Source organism: Barbus barbus, assembly GCF_936440315.1.
Source record: "Barbus barbus genome assembly, chromosome: 45".
Classification (NCBI taxonomy): Eukaryota; Metazoa; Chordata; class Actinopteri; order Cypriniformes; family Cyprinidae; genus Barbus; species Barbus barbus.
Window position 1 is genome coordinate 21669690 of NC_136723.1, and position 13199 is coordinate 21682888.

Here is a 13199-nt window from a genome sequence, read left to right on the forward strand (position 1 = left end):
TTATTTGAGTTTTTCTACTGCATTTAATTCAAGGTGTTACTTGTTTTTAGTGAAATTAACAGGCAGTTTCTGAGTGAAAACTGTTTCTATGCCAATTTATTTTTTAGTGTGTTTGAGAGGCTGTTTTAACCACATTTTTCCCTCATAATCAAAAGTACACTTATACAAGCATGTATATTTTAATATAAAAGCATGTATAATTAGCCTACTATACTAGAATGAGAAATTATAACAACCCCTGAGCATGATGAAGATGCACACACACACACACACACACACACACACATACACACACATACACACACACACACACACACACATTGTAAATGTGGCAGCAGCAGTAGCAGGTCATGGCACGTGACACCATCTCAGCAGCAGCAGCAGCCCTGGGCTGTTTAGGCAAATGAGAGTGTGTGGCTGGCAGAGGCAGGGCATCTACCCTCTCTCCCCCTCGCTTTACTGCCTCTTATTCAAATTTGGGTCAGGGGTGAGGATTTCTCACGTCACACAAGCTTGCAGGCAAGATGGCGCTCGGAAAGCTGTGAGATGTGAAAACAGAATGACTGTTTGAAGAGCTTCTGTCGATGCATTAAGGTACAGATACTTTATTATTACATACGCGTTTGCTTTTGTGTTGTGAGCGATGTAACGGGGGTTTGTGAGGGGGTTCTTCTCTTGTTTTGTTTTTTAAAGAAACACTGATTCCTCCAACATACTGCTCTTATCGCGTGCCCACTGGGCTTTTAATGCACACACAGCGCGAGCGCAGCCTGGCAGGGGCAGATATGTGTGTTTTATCAAAAGCATTGTACCTGTTTCAGCCTGACTTATGCAGTAATCAAATGCAACGTTTAAAAAAATGAAATACCTGTATACTGCATCTTTATACTTTGCTAAAAATGATTAATTCACACCTTGATGGCAAAACCTGATCAGTGGCCCTTTATGTGGCCAGCATTCCTGTTTCACCCCTCCTTCAGTGTGTGTTTTACCTTAACGTGTATAATGCTCATAATGAATATTTGTGCATCGTTAACTATCGCGTTTAACATTTATAATGTTAACATATAATAATGTTTTGCATTGTTAATCCATACATTAATGAAGATTTTAGTTTGCCCGTGTTTGTTTCATTAAATACACAAAAGCTGATTTTTTTAGTGGTATCTGTCGAGTCTTGTCTGCTGTATTTGTGTGCTTGTACATTCAGATCATCATGACTAGATAGTGTTATGGAGCAATAACTGGATAATTAGTTTGTTTCTTTTGCAGTAATGAGACATATGAGTCATGCAAACATGAAGATGGGTAACTTTTCACCCAATGTTGTGGATTTATGCTACAGTTTATATGGGAAAGTATATTTTAGGCGTTGTGACACTAGTTTGGCAAGCATTGCAATGAAGATCTTTGCTTGTTTTTCGTTTCTTGTAATGTTTGCAAGTAAAATATCCTATTGTTTTGCCTTAAGTGCATTTGAGGGTGTAAAGTGCTTTTGTGGTTGTAATCATCATGGCTCTGATTGTTATTTAAATGATGCATAAATGTTATAATAAATGATCTATATCTTGAGGAGAGCTTGAAGGACCCTTTTAATCTCATCCATTTTAATGGGCTGGGGGAGGGGGCTTGTTTTACAGTGGTTGGTAGGTTTAGATCAGTGCCACAGCATTAAAGAAACTCCCTTTCTGGGTGACCGTTTCCTTGAATGAGACGTAGAATTACTTTTAACCAAAGATATGGCCATTTTGTGTAAGGAAATCCTGTTAGGAGTCTTGTGCATGCTGTCGTGATGAATGTTTTTAAGGTAAGCAAACCTGCAGATGCATGCTTTGCTTTGCTTTCCTTTGGCGCTGATGTTGAGGTCCATGGTCCAGTGAGGCTTATCTTCAAACTGTAGAGTTTGCTTCCAAACGCTTCTCGACGAGCTCGGGCTGGCCTGTCGTAATTGTGTTGTGGTCCTTTTACAAAGGTCAGAGAAAACGAGGATAAAAGATGTGTTTAACAGATGTAGTGGCATTCGTGTTAAGATCTAATCAATACTCTTATGAAAGGCAGCTCTGAGTTTATGCTTTGAATAATGCAGATGATCAGATCTATTGAGTGAGTGGGGTGGGAAGACAGTTTATTTAGAGTCATTATCATTGAGAAGATCGTTTTGAATTGTGTTGTGGGTTCGCATTCAGACTGAAATCTTATTTCACACCCAGCTGAGTATTTGTTTTGCTTTTAGAGGAGCACAATCTTTTCCTCCTATTCTTTGTGAAATTTACAATGTTTTTGACAGCTTTATCTGTTCATCTAGTCATGCCACCTGTACTTGTGTAGTCTGGTTGGGTAATAATGATGGTTATACTTATCTTTTAAAATGATAAATGTTTTATAACGGGAAATTGGGTATAAACCTTGTTTGAAATTATTTAACTTGGGACTGTTTCTGTTCTTCACCAGAATATAGGTTAACCTGTATTTATTTGTTTAGTTTAACCCTTTTAGGCCAGTTTAGATGCATACGTGTCTGAATGCATGCATTGTGTGCATGTTGCTTTAAGGCATCACCCCATGTCTGAAATCCTGTCTAACATGCTTGGCATGTTTATTGACTAGATCCTTTTAACCTGGAACCTTTTAACCACTTCTTGGGCAAAACGGACATTACAGGATTGTGCTGGGATGTTGACGAATACGATGTGATTTATCTGTGAGGGTTGTTCCAGGGTTGCCCAGTGGTTGTTTTTGAGCCAAATTCCCTAATTCTTGATTTCCATTAGAGAAATGTTACATTTTAAGCATGTTGTGTGATCTTTGGGTTCAGTGATTTTGTTTTTTAATTAAAAGTGTAACATGCAAGTGCTTTTGAAACAGGTTTTGATGTCTTTGGACAATTTTAGGCATTATGAGTCTGGTTTCTCAGGTATTCTGCAACTTTTATCCCAGCCCACATATGACATGCACGTGAACCCAGATGCACTTTTAGCAGTGCATGCCTGGACAAATGCAAGAAATGCCCTGCTGGTTTCAAACAGTAGGACAGCATTTTAAATCAATTGTGTAATCTTAGTGCAAGTTTTTGTCAGAATTGATTTAATGCATGATTCTGGTCTAATTGTGCATGGTTCATTGCTTCATTTTATTGCAAAAGAAAAAATCTTAGCGTACGCTGTATTTTTTATTTTTTTAACATAAATTTTCTGTTGTGTCAGATTCTAGACAAAATGGTTCAATACAGAGAGAAGCTAATCTGGTTTGTGCAGTTGTTTTGTCGTCATCGTTAAAAAGACTAAAATAAAATCCCATCCTTCATTTAGCACAAATAAGGCATAACATTGAATGAAAAGCACATGGGCAGTGGACGAAGGCCTTGAATTCTTCAGATAAATGATATACTGCGTTATCTCTTAGTTGAGGTCCTTCATCAGATTATTTGGATCAGTTTTTGCTTTGCTTCCAAGTCGGCTCGGATCTTTTGAGGCTAGTGGTTACAGTAAGCATTTAGATCTTAATGTCTCTGGGCACAATCTATGGAAGTGTCACTTATCAAGTTAACCTACCTGATATTATTAAAATCCAATTTGCAGCAGTGTTTTTGGAGATTTTAGTGCACCTTAAATCTTCACTGAAAAATTCAGGCACTTTAAAAATGGAAAGTGTTTATGGTTGTCTTTTGTTCTTAATTTGCTGCAGGTTAGATATTATATGTTGATGCATCTCATGAATGTTTTGTTTTGCCAGTGCCCTCTTTCATATGAGCAAAATTGCTCTCTGTGTTTTTATGGCATTAAGACAATAAAATCAGGGCCCCAAGGGTCCGTGCCACCGGATAAGTTTATGAGGTTAAGCGCAGTCCTTGCCTGACTTGTTTACCCCATGTTGTTACTGGCCTCTTTTGCACTTTGACTTTTTTTCAGACGACAATCTCTCTGATTAGAGCAGTTGTTTCATCTTTGGGACGGGTCTGCTGTTTTTTTTGTGGAGGAATTGGAATGTCAGCAAAGCAATTGAAAGACCAGCAGCATCTTATCAAGACTTGTGTGCAACTTCTAGATAAATGTGTTTCTTAAACGTCTTTTTTTGTGCAGTGGGTTTTTGGTGCTATCAAAGTTTGCCCAAACAGTCATGGTTTATGTTATCTATACATTTCTTTGACTGTACTCCTGTGCTTGAGGCCTATAAATACCCTGAGAGATGGTATCATGAGATAGGGTTTAGTTTTAGGGCTGGGCATACTGGTTTTTATGAGACAAGTAAATGGAGACTGTCATTTTGAAGATTTCAGGGTTCAGACTTGTATAGATTGTGAACATGAATGTTATTAAAAATATCAGCCTTTTTTCCTTTATAATGAAGGATGAAATGGTTAAATATTAAACTACTAGTTTATTTTTGTGCATTAACTATTCTTTAATCCGTGTTTGTTTGTTTGTTTGTTTTTTTATTGTCTTGCTTTTTTTTTTTTTTTTTTGTTGGTGTTGCTTTTTTAATGTATCACATTGGTGGGACTTAAATATCTTGTGAAATACATTACATATTTCTTTTTTCACACCTTCCTGAGTCATCATTTGTCTGCTTTTAAGCAGTCTTAAACTGAAAATTCTGCTGACTGATTGGTTTCCTGTCCCCATTATTGGTTTTGGCTCAGTTGTACATTGCCATCATGAATTAGCTATAAATAGTTAATCTGAGATTGACAGACTTGGAACAACTGATAGGCTAAATATTCAGCATGGTACATAAACAGATCGGTAGTCACCTTAATTCTATTTTTTTAGGCCTATTTTAAGCTGGGTATTTATGGATTTTGTTGAGTCTAATATGCAAGAGTAAGCTTTTACAATAATCCAGTACAAAAAAAATATAGTTTTCAATTGTGTGTTCCACAGGGACGGGTACTCCACCAATGCTAATTTTTGTTAATTGTTCATAAACAAGGCATTGAATAATCACAGTGCTGTGAATGTGAAAATGTCAGGGCATTGTGCAAAGGTAAATCCCTGTTTTTCCCATTGACACGCCAGTCTCGGCTGGTCTAAGTGGCAGAAACCTTGTTTGCCGCATTACAAAGATTCTGCTGCAAGCCGTGGCCTGTTCATCCTGTGGAAAGGGTGCTGGTTTACCTGTTTCCCACCACACCCTTGGTGATATCCCAGCTCAGGTTTCAAGCTGTCTGTCACTCCAGCTAGTTGGTGACGTCCACTAGCCTTTTTCACCCAACCCCCATATGACAACAAAGGGACTGACCCTGGAGGCTGGCATTAATGACTGCTGGCAGGAACGTTAAGCCTTAGTGGACGCCCTCAAAAGAAAATAAATTGTGTTACTGTTCAAGCCTTTTATCCCTTCTCTGCTTTTAGCTGAAAGTTGAGAATTTGTGTACACTTGACGAATAAGATGCCAGCTTATGCATACTATGAGAAGGCATGAAGAAACAAAAGTTTCCGTAGTCTTGATTTGTTTAAATTCAAAGCACCGAATTTCTTGTTTATTTAAGACTTGTTTATGTGGATTTGCTTGAGCATAAGGGTTTTGTGGTTTTCAGTTCATGCCTGTTAGCTTTGAGCTCGTCTATATGCTATGTGTTCCAAAACATTGACAGTTCACTTTTAGCAGCTTTGTACATTTAATGTTTGCAATCATTCTTTTTTAGTAAAATGTGACTACTGTAGCATTGCACTGGGTTTTGTCCAATTAGATGCACTATACAACAGGAATGACCCTCCCCCTGTGATTGGCCAGCAAGTAGCAATAGCGGTGTTGTAACTATTGCCTGTTTTAAAATAAGGATTGGGTGCTTCAATATGCCACACCTGTAGATACTGTAAATACAAAACCAGAAAATCAGCAAAGTGTCAGCAAAAAAGGACACTTGGTGTGAACTTTCTAGTAAGTGTTTGATGTAGGACATAAAACTACATGGATTTTCTTTCCATTACAATGCATAACAGTGTTTTTTCTCTTTTAGGTTTCATAGGTGAAGAAAAAGAAGTTGGAAATGGAATTGCCAAATCATGCCAAACAATTGCTGCTGCAGCTAAACCAACAAAGAGCCAAAGGTTATCTGTGTGATGTGATCATAGTAGTAGAAAATGCCCTTTTTCGGGCCCACAAGAACATCCTGGCAGCCAGCAGTATCTATTTCAAATCCCTTATCCTTCATGACAACTTGATTAACCTCGACACGGATATGGTCAACCCGTCGGTTTTCCGGCAGGTTCTGGACTTCATTTATACTGGCAAGCTTTTGTCCTCTGATCAGTTCAGTGACCATAATTTCAATGCCCTTCTAACAGCAGCAAGCTACCTCCAACTTCATGACCTGGCTGCCCTCTGCAGGAAGAAGCTCAAGCGTAATGGGAGATCCCTTCTTAATAAACCAACCACACCTACCAATGGACGAACGTCTAGGAACCAAAGGCTGTCCTCTACACCTGTAACTCCAAACCAAATGTCAGGGTTAAAAGACAGTGAGAAGACAAAGAGGCACGAGGAGCTACTCAAAGACGACTTGTCTGAGGACGAGATGTTTGTGAGAAACACCCACTGTGCAACCTCAGCAAATTCGCTCAGTCCCTCAACGAGTAAGAATGGAAGCAATGGCAGTTGTGGCATGCAGGAACTTGGCCTAGACCTTTCCAAGAAAAGCCCCTCAGGGAGCACAGCCACTGAAGAAGTAAGTCCCAGCAGCATCCCACAAGAATCGCCTCAATCTGCCTCAGAATCCACAGCCAACAGTGCCTCATTTGATGAGAACACCAACACGCAGAACCTCACTGCTGGAGAGCCCATGGAGCTGGGTGGAGGAGAATGCGAAGAGAGCCAACCGCCTCCAGACATCGAACAGCATAAAAGTTCTCGGCAGGTCACCCGGCGGAGGCGGCAACCCAAGAGTGAAGGCAACAAGGGTGAAGATGCAGAACGAGGAACTTTACCCAACGGAGTTGCCAAAAGATTGAATGTGGCTGGGGAGAGGCTCCCTGGTGGAGGAAATGGCAATTCTGAAGTATCCTTCCAGTGTAAAGATGATGAGGAAGGTTTGGAGAACGGACAGGAGCAAAGTGAAGAGAGTGGACAGAGCGAGAGTGAAGGTGGGCGGAATAGCGCCAATTACGTCTACCGCCAGGAAGGCTTTGAGCCTGCCCTTGGTGACAACCTTTACGTTTGCATTCCCTGTGGTAAAGGCTTCCCGAGCTCCGAGGAACTGAATGCCCACGTGGAGACCCACACAGAGGAAGAATTGTACATCAAAGAGGAGGAGGATGATTCCTATCCAAAGGAAGATGAAGTAGAAGCGGAAGATTTGTCTTCACAAATAACCCATGTCCATGGCCCCGAGTCGCGTCGCTTCAGCTGCTCAGTCTGCAACAAGAGCTACAAAGATCCGGCCACTCTTCGACAACACGAGAAGACCCACTGGCTCACCCGTCCCTTCCCCTGCAACATCTGTGGCAAGATGTTCACCCAACGTGGCACCATGACCCGCCACATGCGCAGCCACCTCGGGCTGAAGCCATTTGCCTGTGAGGAGTGTGGAATGCGCTTTACCCGCCAGTACCGGCTCACGGAGCACATGCGGGTTCACTCAGGTGAAAAGCCGTACGAATGTCAGCTATGTGGGGGCAAATTTACCCAGCAGCGTAACCTCATTAGCCACCTACGAATGCATACTTCCCCATCATAAGCCAAAGACACCTTGAAAAGGAGACCCTCAGCAAAAAAAATCAATACACGCCTCTTTCTTTTGAACTATACTGCAAGGAGCCGATAACCCAAAGCAGGATTCTCTTCTGCTGTAAATTACAGGAGGAGCCTTTCAAACAACGAGCCCCAACAATGGAAAAAGTAAACCAATCGGTATGAGTTTATGGGCATATACATTTTTTTTTCTTTTTGAATTTTGCTGTGAATGTAAAACTGGTGTACTAATGCTGTTGTATGATTCCGTGGGATATTGTGACCACTCTCAACCACTGCAATCCATGCATTGCTTTCACGAGTCTGTGCGGTCTGATTGTTTAGGTTTTTTTGGGGCGTATCCCAGAAATATTCCTTCTTCCAATTCTTGGTCCTTGATAAAATATAGCACCAGAACTCTCGAGAGTGATACTTTATGTAAACCTCTCAGCAAGGTTTGGGCTTGTACTGAACAAGTTATTCTATACACAAAGGTTCTAATTATTTGAACTGTCTCCTAAGGGTCTCAAAGATAGTGTTGTCAGACATTCAAGATGGCTTGTCTGTCGTTATTTAAGTGGTGTTTCATAAAAGCTTTGTGCATCCAACCAAACATTTACCAGTAGACCTACTCTACACATCACATCCATTGGCTTAATTCTAGGAGTAGCTGAAAAACAGGGTCTTTTTAAGTTTTGTACTGTGGTTGATGATTCGGAGATCAGATTTAGCATGGATTTACCCTAATGTACCCTGCTCCTACATCTGGATGCAAGCCAATGGCAAAGTGGTGACGAGAGGCCATGGGCATCTTTTTTGTAATTTACTCGCATAGTATATAGGGGTTTACTCTCAAAGAAAAGCCAAACTTAAAGGTACTTGTTTTTAGATTTCTTTAGATAACTTATTGATATGCTTCTGTGAATGTTTTAACTGGAAGTTCTTTCCTTTATTTGTTTGGGATCAGAGAGGTTTGGGTGATGGGTTGGGCAGGGTTCATTTTAGTGATCTTGAACTTCAGAAATTCTGTCGGTACTGTTATTTTATTACGTATTTTCCCTTCACTTAACAAGGCGAGTCCGTACGGTCTCGTCTCATTGCTACCTCTTAATTAAGAACAATACATTAATTGGAACTATGGAGGTCTCTGAATATAGATGGATAAAGTTTGCTGAGGCTTTCAAAGTAGTGGTAACCTGCCCATCAACAAAGGTGTTAAGTTTCAAAAGCATTAATGTAGAAAATAGTTTCTTCGGGCGCATGTATTTAAGGTATTGAGAGTTTTATGTCAGAGAAATCCAAAGAGAAATTTAATATTGGGGAGAGTGGCTTACCAACAAACGTTTCCTGTAGAATATCCCTACCAAAGTTTTTAGATTGCATTGCAGGAGGTAAGGATGTACTTTTGTCTTTTAGTTCTTGACGAAGAGCAATGTAGTGGGATGTTAGTTTGTACTTGACATTTTACTAAACCAATGAACTTCTTCTGGTGGTTGGTGGGCCGCTGGCTTTCCATTTTTGAAGTTTACAGTAGTTTTTCAAGAGTGTCTTTTGGATTCTTTCTTTGTCCGCAGAGAGACTTTGAAGAACTTCAGAAGGACTCATTTATTTTAGTTCAGACCAAGAGAAAACCGCATAGCAAGTGTCGTAGGTTCTTGTTGCATGTTGACCACACTTGGAAAGCTTACTGAATGAGGAGGAATTGATGCACTGGATTGCTTATTAGCCATCAGCCCCAAATAAAACCTTGTTCTAAAACCATGTTAAATTACATGGCATAAAGTAAAAACCTTTATCATTTATTCATTCGAGGTATTATGTAAAGTATGCATGTTGACAAGAATTTAAGGTTATTCAAAATGCTGGTAATTGTGTCGGGTGAATGTTACATGATCAGTGTTGGGTAGATGCTGATGGATGTATTTATAGTTCAGTGCTGAATTCTTTGCTGCCATGTTCATTTCATAACTCGGTTACGGATGAATTATTTCGCCAATCCCAGTGTATCACATTCCATGAGTAATTCTTAGCCTTCTTAATGTAAAAGTCTTAATGGCATTCCTTTTTTTTTCTGGTTCTTTCTCCAAAGTCTTGTGTCTGGGCTTGCTAATGATGAACTTTGGGGTGCAGCTATAGTCGTGTTAACAGAGCAGTGTTTACAGACGCCTTTTTCCTGGAATTCCTTCGGTCTTTAATTTGCCTGCTCAAACTTTGTTTTTCATTGATTTTTAAAGTCGTCTCCATTAGTAATTCAAGTCAGTATACTGAAGACATGTGCACCTCGTTCCATTATTCATGTGATTTCAGCATATCACCAAAGCTAACCAAAATAGCCAGTTATATTTCACTTTAACCCATTGCAAGTCACCAAATTGTCTTCTTTTCTAAGTTGTGCACATCTTGGATGTTAGATTTTGTTTTGTTACAGTATAAGTGCGCTCTGGTGTTGATACACACCTCAACTCAGGGAGACTTTTTAAGTATTTTTTGCTGTCAAACGTACTGAACAGGATTCCAGGAAAAGGTTCCCATTGATATCTTGCTAATTTACAAGCACTTAATTTGAATACCAACACAAAAACAATGTCTTGGGTCTCTGTTATTGATTCCAGCGTTTGAGACTATAGCTGAGAGAACTGGGAGAGCGGAAAAAAGAGTGACAAAGATTCAAACTGTGACAATAATGTTTCTACTTCAAAGCTTCAGGGATAGTTCTGCATATTTTGAAATGCGGAGCTTTCGACTACATTTGTAAGACTGTGTCAATACTGTATCAATTTCTGTATTTTATTGATGAAAAGCAAAACACTAGTTTCCTACGAAATAGATTTTACAAGTGTGTTCCCATTTCAAAACGCCTTCAAAAAAAACAAAGCCAGAGATGTACATGTAAGAGTTTTACTTTTAAGTTCTAGAGTGTTTTTGAACAAAAAAAAAGGAAAAAAAAAAAACAAGCATTCTAGTAAGCGCAAAATGTATAAACGAATAAGATGAAAGCTCATACCCAAATTTTCTGACTATTTTCTAAACCAAAGCACATTTTGAATGATTGATTGATTGACAGCTTGTCTGACATTTAAAGATAGTTGTGTATAATATCTCATTGTTTACATAAACTCTTTACAGTCATAGACCTCAGGTGAGGGGAGGCCAGTTTGAACCTGCTTCTGTGTAGGTCATCGTCTTTAAACGAATCGTAACCGTGTGTCTTACCCTGTGAACATAGCCGCATGCTTTTGATTTGGATGGGCTGCTACTTTTATTGATCTGCGATTGGCCCTTTAAGATCTGCCGAGACATCCGTTGTTGACATCATTATTTTTTTATGAATCTGCTGCTTTTCTTTTTTCTTTTAAAAATGTAAATACGCATGAATAAAACTACATACACATTTACCTCAAAGTAACTTTTTAGAACTTGCTGCATATATATAAATAAATATATATATATTTTTTTTTTTTGCATCATCTCTCTCTCTTAGTTTTTTTAAATACGTGTTGTATGTATTCTGAGCTGCCTATTTTTTTTTTTTTTTTTTTTTTTTTTTTTTTTTTTTTCACACAAAAGAAGCAACTTAAAAACCGACTGGCCTCTCCTCCGTCTACATTGGTGCAAACACTTACTGACAGTGTTCACTTTTTTTATCAAATGTCTATTGTCAGTGATGAATGTATTTATTTGTTTGATCCTGTTTTCTTTTTAAGCGTTCACTTTGGGTGAGACGACGTGTCTTCAGGGTCTGAGTTTATTCTGTTGTAGTAGTAAGCTGAGAGGTAAATAAAAAAAAAATGACAAGACATAGATAATTTTCAAACCTGTGAAGACGTAGACATGAGGAATGTATTTCTCCATGAAGTGTCCATCATAAAGGATGTATCCCACATCATTTTTGTTATCTCACTCAACGCATGCATGTGCTCTGGATCATGTGTTTCCTGTCACGGACACTTGAAGGCTGTTTGTCGATTTTAAATGTTCTCTGTCTGTACGCCTCTGCCCGCCGATACAGGAAGGGACCTCTTAGAATTGTGTCAAAGGCATTCAACGTTGTGTTTTCTGTACTGAAAGCTGCCGTGTTGTTGCACGCTGCGATTCAAGGCTGCCGGTCAATTCATTTTTTTTCTTCTCTAAGGGAGTTTTATCTGCAAATGCCCAACAGAGCCAAAGGTTTTTCCTAAGAAACACTCACATCTCCTAATTTTTTCCACTGCAAGATCACATCTTTTTAAGCTTTATAAAATGCACTTTCTAAGTTCTCACTGAGGTCCTTTACGCAGGCGATTACATCTTATCGGTTATTTACAGATTTATTCGAGTTCTGAAGCTTTAAGTAAATGCAAAGATTAAAACTCACACTTGTTTGCTGCTAATGTGTAGTTTTGTCCTATTCTACATATCCCAGATAGTATTATATGTTGTTTTTGTTGAACGTTGCCTCTCTTCAACATAACTTGTAAGTGTTAGGGACCTCAAGTTACCAAACCAACCCAAACTAACTAAACCAAAGCCAGATTTACAAGCACGTGCATAGCAGGTGGGCATGTTTCCCAGATGTTTTTACTTAAACGCCATATTACAGTGCTAGCCTGTCCACCATACGCGTTCTAATTTAGCATTCCAATAACTTTATATGCTGATTATTTATTTTCATTCTGAATGAGAGCAGTCACCAGTAGGAGCATTAGTTTAGCGCACTTGTGAATGAAGACAAGTCGCTCTTGACGATTATCAGTTACTGTCATGCTTTTGGTCAGCCTTGAACATGTTGCGTGGACAACACGGCGGTTTCGCATTCCTTAGAGAGCTTGTATTCAGGTCAGAGCTACATGCAGCATGCAGCTCGAATTCTGTCTCATGTGAATAAAACACAGTGTACAGAGCTCATCTCACGTTCACAGTCTTAATGTACAGCTACGAGAAGTCATTTTAGAATCTTTTCATTAAAATCTTGATCAAAAAACGCTGGGTTCTCTGTGTGTTTGAGTTCCTTCGTGTTCTTTTGCTTTTATAACTTACAGTGGAAGCAAATGGGGTAATGCAAGTCTCTTCCTTTAAGATTGCTGTGAAAGAATTGCTTTTGACGATCCAATCCACTCTTGACCATGCAAAGCCAGAAAACTCAGTTCAGCTAAATTCATGCAATGATGCAGGAAAATTACTGATTCGGACAACTTCATAGCAAATTTTCATAGAAAAATCCATGCAAGTAATTTAACAAAAAAATGTGGTATGGTACCCTTTTTTTTTGTGCCCTCAAAGTGCCCCATTTACTTTAATTGTAAGTTTGCTTTAATGCTTTGTTTTCCTTTTAAAACTGGTGCAAAATATTTGTGATACAATCACTTTTTGACATGTTTATGCAACTATCTTGACCATGCAAAGCAAGGAAAATCTTACTTTCGCATGATCCATGCAATGATGCAGGATAATGACTTTTAACATAGAGGAAAAATCCAAACAGGAATTACACAGGTGAAGAATAACTAAAGTTCATCTGCTTAAAACAGTAGTCTCAAATGACAATTTGGACA

General features: G+C 39.1%; 1 protein-coding gene across 1 annotated transcript; it reads left to right on the forward strand.

The window, feature by feature from the left end:
- Nucleotides 1-324: 324 nt before the first annotated feature.
- Nucleotides 325-10593, forward strand: LOC306864058 (hypermethylated in cancer 2 protein-like). The gene is made up of 2 exons (XM_079407760.1): nucleotides 325-594; nucleotides 5960-10593. Exon 2 carries the CDS (start codon nucleotides 5990-5992, stop codon nucleotides 7673-7675), a length of 1686 nt encoding a protein of 561 aa, XP_079263886.1. The 5' UTR covers nucleotides 325-594; nucleotides 5960-5989; the 3' UTR covers nucleotides 7676-10593.
- Nucleotides 10594-13199: the final 2606 nt, after the last annotated feature.